Source organism: Brassica oleracea, chromosome C9 (assembly GCF_000695525.1).
Source record: "Brassica oleracea var. oleracea cultivar TO1000 chromosome C9, BOL, whole genome shotgun sequence".
Taxonomy (NCBI): Eukaryota; Viridiplantae; Streptophyta; class Magnoliopsida; order Brassicales; family Brassicaceae; genus Brassica; species Brassica oleracea.
Genome location: NC_027756.1, coordinates 53,953,661 through 53,968,625, shown reverse-complemented (window position 1 = coordinate 53,968,625; position 14,965 = coordinate 53,953,661). Strand labels below are relative to the sequence as shown.

Here is a 14,965-nt window from a genome sequence, read left to right as displayed (position 1 = left end):
AATGGGCATAATTACTCGGCCCACCAAGCCTACCGACAAAATAAACAACATTTACGATTTTAATTAAAAAAAAGAAACCCAATAAGGGAGAAGAAAAAATGTCGTAGGTGTACCAACCTTCCGCGAGCTCTTTGAATATAAACAAGACGCCTTCACACACACACACACACACCACTCAACTCGCCTCCTCTAATACAAATAAAAGCAGATCTGAATCCTAACCTCTCTTCTCAGATTCATCATCATGTCATCCTCTAACTACGATGGAATCCTCCTCGGAATGGGCAACCCACTCCTCGACATCTCTGCCGTCGTCGACGAGGACTTTCTCACCAAGTCAGATCCCTCTCTTTTCAAATCGCTCTATTGTTTGTTTTTTATTTTCTATCGCAGTCGTTTTATTCGAATCTAGATTTGATCGTTTAAATCTTTTCCGATGGCGTCAGCTCTAAGATTTGCGTTTGTAATCGTGTGTGAACAGATACGACGTCAAGCTGAACAATGCGATTCTCGCCGAGGAAAAACATTTGCCCATGTAAGCATTATTGCTTTTTTGCTCTACGTTTAAACTTTGTTTTCATGTAGTGGAATCAATGTTCAAGAAATAGCTAGGCTGTACCTAGGCTCTAGGCTCTTTATAGAAGACTAGCTGCTAGGTGGATTATCAGGAGCCTAGGCGTTAAAGTAATTATTAATTTATTATATATATTTTTATATTTATATGAGATATTTTAGTTTTTGATTTTTAATTATAAAATTATTGTGATGAATTATTAAAATAGATATACAAAACAAAAGAAATTAGAAATTTTTGTGTATTTATACTAATATTATTGTTTAATTTAACATATGTAGACCAATTTAGATCAATTTTAACCAATTAACCGATTTAGTTCAACTTTAACCGATATGAATCATATAAATTGGTATAAATCGGATTTTCGGAAAATCGTTTCGGATAAGACCGAGTTACCCCCTAGGCAGGGGCCTAGGCTCCGCCTATACCGATTTTTAGAACCTTGAGTGGAATCGTTCGTTACAAGTCGTGTATCTAACTTTTATTTTGGTTTCGTGAGTGAAATTTAATATGGATTGAGTAGGGAAACGCAAAGGTCTTTTTTAATAATGTTGCATATTGATTGGTTAAATTAGGCTTTGTAATCAATAATGTTTATCATGTTATATATAAACTGACAAGTCTGTGCCTCTGTGGACTGTTTCAGTAAACAAAAAGGATATTTAATCTCTCTTTGTTTTATCTTTTACGGCTACCCTTTGACACACTGTGTTCAAATTCATTGTTAAACACATAGTTGATGGGTGTTTATTATACATGAGCTCAACAATGCAATTTTGTTTTTTTTATAGGTATGATGAGATGAGTAGCAAGTTCAATGTTGAATACATTGCCGGAGGTATTTCATCTTTTCTTTTTTTTTTGAGTATCCTCTTAAAACTTGACAAGGAGGTGATGATATTTTCTTTATTCATTCCTTTTCAGGTGCTACTCAGAACTCTATCAAAGTGGCTCAGGTACATTCTTTTGCCTTCTTCTTGTGCTTTCTTTTTGGTATGTGTGAACAACTGCTAAAATCAAGGGTGTTTTTTTCACTTGCTGACCTGCAGTGGATGCTTCAAATTCCTGGGGCTACCAGTTACATGGGTTCCATTGGAAAGGACAAATACGGCGAGGCTATGAAGAAGGATGCTACAGCTGCTGGTGTCAATGTAAACCCTATGTCCTTATCTCCTCTGGTTTCATGTTGAGTCTATGTTCTTTTTGTCTTTGGGCATAGTTGTTGAAACCAAGGTGTATTAACATTACAATATTCTCTGTGTATCAGGTTCACTACTATGAGGATGAGTCAGCACCTACTGGAACCTGCGGTGTCTGTGTTGTTGGTGGAGAGAGGTCGCTTATTGCCAATCTTTCAGCTGCTAACTGCTACAAGGTTGAGCACCTTAAGAAGCCTGAAAACTGGGCACTGGGTAAGATCCATTTCCCATTTCTGCATGCGTTAAAAAGATCTGTTTCTATTTCTTCATGAACTGATGTATCTGTCTTCAAATATGTTTTTGTGTAGTTGAGAAGGCCAAGTTCTACTACATTGCTGGATTCTTCCTCACGGTGTCTCCCGAATCCATTCAGTTGGTATCTGAGCACGCTGCTGCTAACAACAAGGTACACTACATTTGATCCTACATTCCATTAGACCCTGTTTCACCAGACTCGTTTACTTGTATTAACATCCTCGACACTAATCTTTCAGGTGTTCACAATGAACCTCTCTGCTCCATTCATCTGTGAATTCTTCAAAGATGCGCAGGAGAAGTTCTTGCCGTAAGAAATACCTAATCATTTGTTATGATATTAAAGATTTTATGATTGCGTAAATGTACTTAAAAGCACCCTGCATTGCTCGGACAGGTACATGGACTTTGTTTTTGGCAATGAGACAGAGGCAAGAACCTTCTCCAAGGTTCATGGCTGGGAGGTACTATTTCTCTTACACGACTAAACTTCAACAAGCTGCTTCTGTTTTCTATTACAGAAATAATAAAACTTAACCTGTTTACATGTTTATATATATATATAGACCGAAGATGTGGAACAAATAGCTATCAAGATCTCACAGCTACCCAAGGCCACAGGAACATACAAGAGGACCACCGTGATTACACAGGGCGCAGACCCAGTGGTTGTTGCTGAAGATGGAAAGGTCACGAAATACCCTGTGATCCCTCTCTCAAAGGAGAAGCTTGTTGACACCAACGGTGCAGGTACTCATTTAATAGCCAAACCTCCAACATTCAACTATAGGCTTAGTGATATGACCATATAATAAGCGCATCCTTGTCATTTCAAGCAACTTAACCGTTGTCTGTTGACATATCTCTGGCAGGTGATGCATTTGTGGGAGGATTCATGTCACAGTTGGTGAAAGGGAAATCGATTGAGGAGTGCGTGAAGGCCGGATGCTACGCGTCTAACGTGGTGATCCAAAGATCTGGCTGCACTTACCCTGAGAAGCCCGACTTCAACTAAATTATATACTGAGCCATCCTCAGTTTTGTGATATCTTCCAAATAAAAACAAGTATCTTTGATTCAACAATCTCTCAACGAGTGTTTTTTTTTTTTTTTGGCTTTTGTTTTTATTTACCATAATCATTGATACTTTAATATCATTCGGTTGAGAAAAATTATATCTTGCTCCGTAATATGAAGTATATGATATGTTGATGCAACGCAATCAATAAGGGCTTATATCAGCTAAAAATGGTTCGTATTACAAATCTCTTCATTAGCTCTACATAGATCTCAAGAGGACCCGTGTTACATTAGCCGAAAAACTAAATCTTTACTCGAATTAGAGACTCATCAAGATCAAGACTCAAGACTAGCGGGGAGAAACGCAACGGAGGACCTCGAGGAAGACAGTTTCGTCGCAAAGGATACAGAGCTTAGAGTCTCCTGAAGTGAAGTCATCGTAAGCTTGGTCTTTCGATTGATCAAGCAAAGCCCTGATGGTGGGATCGTGAAGCAACGTGATTTTGATCACGAACCTCTTGTAACTCTCCTCTTCTTTGCCTACGTACACCACTAGGTGTCCCTTTGGTACGTCATGTGGTATATGAAGGTTCTCGGTCGAAGCACGACGTTTGGCTACTCTGCTAGACATTTGCTTCCATGCCTTTGTGATCAGCTTGCTCTTCTTCATCATGGTTATGATTTATGAGAGAGAAGAGAGATATAGAGGGAGAGAGATGGACGTTTTCTTAGGAGGTTAGTGCGAGATGAAATGTATAGAGGTACTAGTTTCGTACGTTGTATATATACACACAAAGTCATAAACGTAGGTCCACTATATGTGTGTATTGTTAATGATTTGTTTTGGACCATGTCGTCTTCTTTTGCAATAATACATGATCTACATGATTAGTTATTATGAAAACTATATGAATGTTCCATTCCGTATACTTTACTACCATGAAAAAAATATATAAATATTCATATGATATTTACTAAAAAACCTATAATATGTGTCATTCGTTTGTCAACTACGGCCATGCTGTACTTTGACATACGAGATCGTACGAACATGCATCTTCCCTAATTTATTAGTTTTGTAATCTTTTAATTTCTCATGAAAACAAACAATCTCTATCGGCATGGCTCGCATTGGCACTCAACTATTGGGCAACTAAAAATAATACTAATATATAACCCCTTCTTTAATAAAGAAAACCGTAAAAAATAGTAAAGTATTTGTGTGTTTGCCCATATATACATAAAAGTACATGCTGTACACGCATCTCCATTTATTATGATAAAATACACACAGGAGCCCATGTACCACTTATTAATGTAATCCTTTGTTGCACAAAAAAACACACAGGAGACCGTAAATGCTGTACAGTGTACACGCATCTCCATTCAGCCACAAGTATGCTAAGTGGTAGAATCACTTTAATTAGGTTATTCTTCATTTTTATTCTTATATTCAAATCCAGTTTATCAACTTACGATTTTAGTACCACTTTGATTGAAAGTGAAACAATAAGGCTATCAATCCCAATCAGATGCAAACAGTACACATGTATTCATTGGTAATGTAAGAAATAGCGTAATCTAATATATGAATGATGATGTAGACTACCCTATGCATTCTCAGCTGATTTTTGAGTTGGAAGTTTATACCCACATATCAAGTAATTCATATAGCTTTGTGTAGTTTTTATGTAGGAAACCTTTATCAAAATATTAAACAAATAACTAAAACTTATGGAGGAACATTTCTGTTTCTGATTAAAAGGAGATATGCATTATTTTTGAAGCTGTGAAAATAAGGGTCCTTACGGTTTGATTAAATGTAGGAGGAAGATGAGATCTAAAAGACATGAGAAATGGGATAAGACTCTTGGACATAGTGCATCGATATGTTACCCGCGTTCTTAAAGTTGTTCATGTAATCATCGATATCCAAAATGAAGAATTCTAAGCATTTTTAAATTCAAAATTTGAGACAAGGTGTATGCATGAATTCGTTATATGTGTATAACTTGAAGGTAAATTGGTTGTGTTATATAAATCGAATGGCCGATTTGTTTTGCTGGATTTCACCATTGTGATGTGTCACTGGCGATTACCAAAATAAAATACTGCTAAAATATAATCAAATTATTAAACTAATTAATATGTATCTTATCCGAACCGATTTGTAATGCTGGAATTAACCATCGTGATGTGTCACTGGTGATTACCAAAATCTTAACATACACCTATAGTATTTTATAAATCATGGTATCACGCGTAAGCATGTTCAATAGTGGTTAAAGGCTGTCAACCATGAACCATTATTATATATTATTGGTGGTTGACCATATGTTTTGTGTTAATATACGGTGGATGCCTAACATAATTTGCATAACCGTGAGATGTTTTACGGAGAAAATTGTTAACATACTCAGAATTGCATACATGTAATCTGTACATGCTTTGTTAGTAGTACGTATCGAGTATCGTGTAGCCGAAGTGTCTCCTTCCGAAACTTTAACAAAGAAAATTAACAAATACGTGTATCCTTGTCATGCATGCATGCAGGAAGATTCCCGTAAATAAATGGCGTTAATTAAAATTTGAATTCGAAATACTTGTTCACAAATGCAAATTGTCTGATCTTTGAAGGAATGATAGGTATCTTTATCTATGATACTCTAGATGTAACTGATGAGAAGTACTGGCTAAATTATTAAAAATTTCTACGACTTAATTTTAATATGATACTCTAGATGTAACTGATGAGAAGTACTGGCTACATTATTAAACATTTCTACGACTTAATTTTAATATGATACTCTAGATGTAAATCTTGAGATTTAACTTTTCATCGACTTAAGTACATATCTACGTATTATTTGAGTATAACTAAATTGCTACTAGAATATTAATTTTCTTAAGGGGTGGCATCCATTTTTTTCTTCTTATTTATTGTGTTTTGTTTTGTGTTGGATATTCTGATGGACAGGCCGGTGATTCATCCCATTGCTTAATTCTGCTTCTCTCTTTAAGGAAAGGAGAGACCATTACTAACCTTTCGATCAGAATAGATTCATTCATAGCCGTTCAACATATGACTTCCTGATATTCCGTGTGGAATTAACTGCAATCAGGAACGTAACTTCCAAATTAAGTTTCTCGTGACGAAGGTTCATTGTGGTTAAATCTCACGTCGTCCTCCGGACATATATTTATGAGGAGATAAGTGATGGGCTTAGACTACATTTTAGTTAATATCTAATGCGATTTGATGAAGATATCAAAACATTGTAGGATGAAAAAAGCTTTAAAAAAAAAAACGTGCATGCTTCCTGCTTTCGCATTGGAATGTGATTATGTTATACTGCATGAAGCATGCCTATTCACTTACACTCTTGACCCATCTTGAGCCCAAATAAATGGTTCTTGACTTCGTGTGCGAACTATGTCACCTCGACTCTTTCGGTTTCAAATATGTATTTTCTTTTTATGCAGCACGTACGGTGTGCTAATACAGCAGTATAATACGTTCATCATTCGCACTGGCATATCCCTTGTTCATACCCAATTCAGGAAAAACGAACATGTGCTCGATTTATGACAAAAGACGCATTAAACTTTTGAAGTGTGATGAATACAACTTTATTTTGTGTGCTTAGTTGCACAGTTCTCTCCCATATAAGATGAGACACATGAATGATAAAACATTTACTCACCTTTTTTCATATTAAAAAGATGCAAATGGAATTCATTGGTCTGATCATTGTCAAGAAACAATAAATCCAAGCTCCATGTTGTATATTTACGTACGGAATATATATATATATATATATATATATATATATATATATATATATATATATTCCACAAATTTAGTTTTAAAACCAAGAGATCAAAAGAGAGAATTTAAATACAGTATTTTAGTTTTTTCTTTGTATATTAAAATTGATGTTCTAACTTTAATTAATACGTTTTGTTTTAAAAATAAAATATAAATTAAAATCTAAAATTAACAAAAAATAAAGTATGTATTTTATTTTTATTAATAATAAGTGTGTATATATCTTAAAAGTTAAAACAACAAAAAAAGAAAAAACAAGTCGTGTGCTTTTGCAGTCAAGAACGTTGACTTCTTCCTCCCCTCTCCTAGTCGTCGTCTTTTCTTCTTCTTCTTCTTCCAACTTTTATTTCCGAATTCATATCAAAAGACCCTTTCATATAGATTTTTCTTTCAGTTCCTCAATCCAGTTTTGTAATCTAACTCCTTCGCTTCGCTATCCTGAGAAAAAAATTGTTTATGTACTCAAAAGATCTCAAAGGTGAGCTTAGGTTTCGTTTGCTAAATAAATTTTGGGGCTTTTTCTTCAATCTCCGATCTTTGTACTATTCATAGGGTTTCCCTGTGCTGTTTGCTGATCAGTTTGATTCAATAGATCAAATCAGGAATGAATCCAACTAAGTAACTAGTTCATTTGATTACTTTACTTCTTGTCTTTGTTTTGGTTTCAGTGGAGAAGCCACGTGGGTGTTTTCCTCTCCTCGGGAGAATGAAGAAGTGCTTCTTATTCGCCCCTCGGGGAGACAACAAGAGAGACGAACAGAGAAGCCCTAAACCTCTCTCACCCCTCTCCGACCACCGTTCTGGCTTCACCAATAACGGTTCTACTAACGGCTCTGGAACCAGCATGGTTTCATCATCCACTGGGAGGACCTCCTTGCCCGTTAGAGAAAACAACCTCAGAGAGTTCACCATCGCCGATCTCAAATCCGCCACCAAGAACTTCAGCCGCTCCGTTATGATAGGCGAAGGCGGGTTCGGCTGCGTCTACTGGGGAACCATCAAGAGCTCGCAAGACCCTTCCAAGAAAATCGAAGTCGCGGTGAAACAGCTCGGCAAGAGAGGGCTGCAGGGTCATAAGGAGTGGGTGACGGAAGTGAACTTTCTTGGGGTGGTGGAGCATCCAAACTTGGTGAAGCTCTTGGGTCATTGCGCAGAAGACGACGAACGTGGGATCCAGAGGCTTTTGGTTTATGAATACATGCCAAACCAAAGCGTCGAGTTTCATTTAGCTCCTCGTTCGCCGACTGTGCTTACTTGGGACCTCAGGTTGAGAATAGCGCAAGACGCCGCTCGGGGTTTAACATACCTCCACGAAGAAATGGACTTCCAAGTAAGGAACATGAATTCTTTTTTTTTTTTTTTTTGTTGTCATCAACATAAACAGACTCTCATTACCACTCAATATAATTTTGTAGATAATATTTCGAGATTTCAAGTCCTCCAACATTCTACTAGACGAGGATTGGAAAGCAAAGCTTTCGGATTTCGGGTTGGCTCGGTTAGGTCCTGAACCAGGATCAACTCATGTCTCTACTGGTGTAAGTCTTTTGTACATTTCACACTTCATTTGGTTTGATACAAAATCATTAAGTTGTTTATGGGGGTTTAACAGGTGGTAGGAACAATGGGCTACGCAGCTCCAGAATACATCCAGACAGGTCGTCTGACATCGAAAAGCGACGTGTGGGGTTACGGAGTTTTCATCTACGAGCTCATTACAGGAAGGAGGCCACTAGACAAGAACAGGCCTAAAGGAGAGCAGAAGCTTCTTGAATGGGTGAGACCTTACTTAAGCGACACAAAGAAGTTTAGGCTCATTATAGACCCGAGGCTTGAAGGCAAATACTTGATCAAACCGGTTCAGAGACTAGCTGTCGTAGCCAACCTCTGCCTTGCTAGGAACCCAAAGGCACGTCCGAAGATGAGTGAGGTGTTGGAGATGGTGACGAAGATTGTGGAAACTTCTTCGCCTAGGAGTGGTGGCAAGAAGCAGCTGCTTCCACTCAGGAGTCTATCTAGAGATGAGGAAGAGAAGAATAAGAAGTTTGTTGTTGATGGTGGAGAAGGTGGTTGGTTGGAAAAGTTATGGAACCCAAAGAATGTGAGAGCTTGTTGATTAGGATACAAGTACACACTACTACAGCCTTTGCTTATCTTCTGTAATTCAACAAATTCAAATATTTTTTATTTCTGGTTTGTTAATTTTATATTTGTAACTTAAAAGTGGTTGTGCTGTTTCCATAATGAGCATATAATAAACAAATTAATGTATTCCACAATTATAATACTAAGTTGTTCCTAGTCAATCCATTAATAGAAAAAAATATATAGCGTATTTTTATGTTTTCTAAAAAATAATAAAAGAATGTCTTTGCTTGTTGCTTATTTGTTTTAAATATGTTTTCCTTGTAAATTTTAAACTATTTTAGGAAAAATAAAATTTGTCAAAGAATTTTGTTTGAAGGAGTTTTATATTACTATTGATAATGGGAACTTATGTGTAGTCATAATGTGTAGAAACAAATAAAATAAGAACTTGCGTGTGTTTATTTGCATTATGTTATGTTATGGATTTAATATTTTTTTTTTGTTAAAGTTTTTAGGAGATTTTTTTTTTTTTTTTGAAACACATGAGAATACGGAGACAACGAAGGCTCTAAACCTCTTTGACCATCATCATATGTTAGTTTAGGATGCAACTATGCATTAAAATAATATGGTTATATTTTTAAAATTTTTCAAAATCTATGTATAAATCCATACGAAATATTGAGTTTTACGTTAAACGCTCTATATACTGAAGCCTAAGCTTTTTTAGTGTTGTTTTAAAATTTCTAACCAGATTCTACATTTGTAATAACGTATGTTAAACTTTGTTTCATGGTATATGAGAATCTTTATAAATTTTTTATCAATTAATTTAGTAAAACTTCATAATACTTCCTAAATAAGTGGAATAACCACTATAAAATCACAATTTCTGTAAAAACGGAGACAACAAAGGCTCCAAAACTCTTCGAACATCATCATATATTAGTTCAGGATGCAACAATGCATTAAAACAATACTGTCAACTTTTTTGATTTTTTTTCAAAATCTATGTGTTAACCCCTACGAAAATATTGAGTTTTTGGTAAATGTTTTTTTATATACTGAAGCCTATATTCTTTAGCGTTGTTTTAAAATTTGTAACCACTTTCTAAATTTGTATTAATGTTATTTAAACTCTCTTTCATAGTACATGGGCATCTTTCTAATTTTATATCAATTAATTTTGTAAAACTTCATGTAATCTCTATATTAGTGGACTCACCATTATAAACCCGTTATTTTCTAGAAAAACATAGACAACAAATGATCCAAGCCTCTTTGACCATCATCATATGTTAGTTTAGGATGCAACTATCCATTAAAACAATATGAATATATTTTTGATTTTTTTCAAAATCTATGTATAAACCCATACGAAATATTGAGTTTTATGTTAAACGCTCTATATACTGAAGCCTAAACTTTTTAGTGTTGTTTTAAAATTTCTAACCACATTCTACATTTGTATTAATGTATGTTAAACTCTCTTTCATGGTATATGAAAATTGTTATAACTTTTTTTATCAATTAATTTAATAAAACTTCATAATACTTCCTAAATAGGTGGAATAACCACTATAGAATTGCTATTTTCTTGAAAAACGGAGACAACAAAGGCTCGAAACCTCTTTGAACATCATAATATATTAGTGAAAGATGCAACTATGCATTAAAACAATATTGTCAAATTTTTTGAAATTTTCTCAAAATCTATATGTTAACCCCCTACGAAAATATTGAGTTTTTGGTAAATGCTTTATATACTGAAGCCTATAATCTTTAGCGCTACTTTAAATTTTTTAACCACATTCTAAATTTGTATTAATTTTATTTAAACTCTTTTTCATGGTACAAGGACATCTTTCTAATTTTATATTAATTTTGTAAAACTTCATGTAATTCCTAAATTGGTGGAATAACCATTATAAAATCGTTATTTTCTAGAGAAACATAAACAACAAATGTTTCAAGCCTCTTTGACCATCATCATATGTTAGTTTAAGATGCAACTATGGATTAAAACAATATTGTTATATTTTTGATTTTTTTTCAAAATCTATGTATAAACCCTTACGAAATATTGAGTTTTACTTTAAACACTCTACATACTAAAGCCTACTAAAGCCTAAACTTATTTAGTGTTGTTTTAAAATTTCTAACCACATTCTAAATTTGTATTTATGTATGTTAAACTCTCTTTCATGGTATATAGGAATCTTTATAAATTTATCAGTTAATTTATTAAAACTTCATAATACTCCCTAAATAGGTGGAATAACCACTATATAATCACTATTTTCTTGAAAAACGGAGACAACAAAGGCCCCAAGCCTCTTTGAACATCATCATATATTAGTGCAGGATGCAACTATGCATTAAAACAATATTGTCAAATTTTTTGAAATTTTCTCAAAATCTATGTGTTTAATCCTCTACGAAAATATTGAGTTTTTGGTAAATGCTTTATATACTGAAACATAAAATCTTTAGCGATATTTTAAAATTTGTAACCACATTCTAAATTTGTATTAAGGTACATGGACATCTTTCTAATTTTATATCAATTAATTTTGTAAAACTTCATGTAATCCCTAAATTAGTGGACTAACCATTATAAAATCTTTATTTTCTAGAGAAACATAAACAAAAAAGGTTTCAAGCCTCTTCGACCATCATCATATGTTACTGTAGGATGCAACTATGCATTAAAAATATTGTTATATTTTTGAATCTTTTTCAAAATCTATGTATAAACCCATACGAAATATTGAGTTTTACGTTAAGCGCTCTATATACTGAAGCCTAAACTTTTTAGAGTTGTTTTAAAATTTCTAACCACATTCTACATTTGTATTAATGTATGTTAAACTCTATTTCAAGGTATATGGAAATCTTTATAATTTTTTTTATCAATTAATTTAGTAAAACTTCATAATACTCTCTAAATAAGTGGAAAAATCACTATAAAATAGTTATTTTCTTGAAAAACGGAGACAATAAAGGCTCCAAGACTCTTTGAACATCATCATATAATAGTGCAGAATGCAACTAAGCATTGAAACAATATTGTCAAAATTTTTGAAATTTTCTCAAACTCTATGCGTTAACCCCTACGAAAATATTGAGTTTTTGGTAAATGCTTTATATACTGAAACCTATAATCTTTAGCGTTATTTTAAAATTTGTATCCACATTATAAATTTGTATTAAGGTTATTTAAACTCTCTTTCATTATACACGGGCATCTTTTTAATTTTATATCAATTAATTTTCTAAAACTTCATGTAATCCCTAAATTAGTGGAATAACCATTATAAAATCGTTATTTTCTGGAGAAACATAGACAACAAAGGTTCCAAGCCTCTTTGACTATCATCATATGTTATTTTAGGATACAACTATGCATTAAAACAATATAGTTATGTTTTCGATTTTTTTTCAAAATCTATACGAAATATTGAGTTTTACGTTAAACGCTCTACATACTGAATCTTAAACTTTTTTAGTGTTGTTTTAAAATTTCTAACCACATTCTACATTTGTATTAATGTATGTTAAACCCTCTTTCATGGTATATGGGAATCTTTATAAATTTGTTATCAATTAATTTAGTAAAACTTCATAATACTCGACAACAAAAGTTTCAAGCCTCTTTGACCATCATCATATGTTAGTTTAGGATGCAACTATGCATTAAAACAATATTTTTATATTTTTAAATTTTTTTCAAAATCTATGTATAAACCCATACGAAATATTGAGTTTTACGTTAAGCACTCTATATACTGAAGCCTAAAATTTTTAGTGTTGTTTTAAAATTTCTAACCACATTCTACATTTGTATTAATGTATGTTAAACTCTTTTTCATGGTATATGAGAATCTTTATAGTTTTTTATCAATTAATTTAGTAAAATTTCATAATACTCTCTAAATAAGTGGAATAACCACTATAGAATTGTTATTTTCTTGAAAACCGGAGACAACAAAGACTGCAAGACTCTTTAAACATCATCATATATTAGTGCAGAATGCAACTATGCATTAAAACAGTATTGTCAAAAAATTTGAAATTTTCTCAAAGTCTATGCGTTAAACCTTACGAAAATATTGTGTTTTTGGTAAATGCTTTATATATTGAAGCCTATAATCTTTAGCGTTATTTTAAAATTTGTAACCACATTAAAAATTTGTATTAAGGTTATTTAAACTCTATTTCATGGTACATGGGCATATTTATAATTTTATATCAATTAATTTTGTAAAACTTCATGTAATCTCTAAATTAGTGGACTATCCATTATAAAATCGCTATTTTCTAAAGAAACATAGACAACAAAAGTTTCAAGCCTCTTTGACCATCATCATATGTTAGTTTAGGATGCAACTATGCATTAAAACAATATAGTTATATTTTTGATTTTTTTCAAAATCTATGTATAAACCCATACGAAATATTGAGTTTTACGTTAAGCACTCTATATACTGAAGCCTAAAATTTTTAGTGTTGTTTTAAAATTTCTAACCACATTCTATATTTTTGTATTAATTTATGTTAAACTCTCTTTCAGGGTATATGAAAATCGTTATAACTTTTTTTTATCAATTAATTTTGTAAAACTTCATAATACTTCCTAAATAGGTGGAATAACCACTATAGAATTGCTATTTTCTTGAAAAACGGAGACAACAAAGGCTCCAAACCTCTTTGAACATCATAATATGTTAGTGAAGGATGTAACTAAGCATTAAAACAATTTTGTCAATTTTTTTGAAAATTTTCTCAAAATCTATGTGTTAACCCCCTACGAAAAATTGAGTTTTCTTGTAAATGCTTTATAAACTCAAGCCTATAATCTTTGACGTTATTTTAAAATTTGTAGCCACATTCTAAATTTGTATTAAGGTTATTTAAACTATCTTTCATGGTACATGGGTATTTTTCTAATTTTATATAAATTGATTTTGTAATACTTCATGTAATCTCTAAATTAGTGGACTAACCATTATAAAATCGTTATTTTTTAGAGAAAAATAGACAACAAAGGTTCCAAGCCTATTTGACCATCATCATATGTTAGTTAAGGATGCAACTATGCATTAAAACAATATAGTTATATTTTTGATTTTTTTTCAAAATCTATACGAAATATTGAGTTTTACGTTAAACGCTCTATATACTGAAGCCTAAAGTTTTTAGTTTTGTTTTAAAATTTCTAACCACATTCTATATTTTTGTATTAATTTATGTTAAACTCTCTTTCAGGGTATATGAACTTCTTTCATGGTATATGAGAATCTTTTTAAATTTGTTATCAATTAATTTAGTAAAACTTCATAATACTCTCTAAATAGGTGTAAGAACCACTATATAATCACTATTTTCTTGAAAAACGGAGACACCAAAGGCTCCAAACCTCTTTGAACACCATCATATATTAGTGCATGATGCAACTATGCATTAAAACAATATTGTCAAAATTTTTAATTTTTTGAAATTTTCTCAAAATCTATGTGTAACCCTCAAGCATCCCCTACGAAAATATTCAGTCTTTGGTAAATGGTTTATATACTGAAGCATATAATTTTTAGCGATATTTTGAAGTTTGTAACCATATTCTAAATTCTTATTAAGGTTATTTAAACACTCTTTCAAGGTACATGGGCATCTTTCTAATTTTATATGAATTAATTTTGTAAAACTTCATGTAATCCATAAATTAGTGGACTAACCATTATAAAATCGTTATTTTCTAGAAAAACATAGACAACAAAAGTTTTAAGCCTCTTTGACCATCATCATATGTTAGTTTATGATGCAACTATGCATTAAAACAATATTTTTATATTTTTAAATTTTTTTCAAAATCTATGTATAAACCCGTACGTAATATTGAGTTTTACGTTAAGCGCTCTATATACTGAAGCCTAAACTTTTTAGTGTTGTTTTAAAATTTCTAACCATATTCTACATTTGTATTAATGTATGTTAAAC

General features: G+C 32.5%; 3 protein-coding genes across 3 annotated transcripts; 2 read left to right on the top strand and 1 right to left on the bottom strand.

Moving 5' to 3' along the window:
• The first annotated feature begins 93 nt into the window (after positions 1-93).
• LOC106312907 (adenosine kinase 2-like) lies at positions 94-3,245 on the top strand. Its single transcript, XM_013750595.1, has 11 exons — positions 94-336; positions 482-535; positions 1,369-1,415; positions 1,502-1,533; positions 1,627-1,728; positions 1,845-1,989; positions 2,085-2,182; positions 2,271-2,341; positions 2,429-2,495; positions 2,598-2,781; positions 2,904-3,245. Exons 1-11 carry the CDS (start codon positions 245-247, stop codon positions 3,044-3,046), a joined length of 1,035 nt encoding a protein of 344 aa, XP_013606049.1. The 5' UTR covers positions 94-244; the 3' UTR covers positions 3,047-3,245.
• On the bottom strand, positions 3,130-3,897 carry LOC106312908 (auxin-induced protein 15A). Its single transcript, XM_013750596.1, has one exon. It carries the CDS (start codon positions 3,722-3,724, stop codon positions 3,401-3,403), a length of 324 nt encoding a protein of 107 aa, XP_013606050.1. The 5' UTR covers positions 3,725-3,897; the 3' UTR covers positions 3,130-3,400.
• Positions 3,898-7,149: 3,252 nt separating this feature from the next.
• LOC106313024 (probable receptor-like protein kinase At5g47070) lies at positions 7,150-9,151 on the top strand. The gene is made up of 4 exons (XM_013750737.1): positions 7,150-7,358; positions 7,549-8,210; positions 8,296-8,418; positions 8,493-9,151. Exons 1-4 carry the CDS (start codon positions 7,337-7,339, stop codon positions 8,994-8,996), a joined length of 1,311 nt encoding a protein of 436 aa, XP_013606191.1. The 5' UTR covers positions 7,150-7,336; the 3' UTR covers positions 8,997-9,151.
• The last annotated feature ends 5,814 nt before the right edge of the window (positions 9,152-14,965 follow it).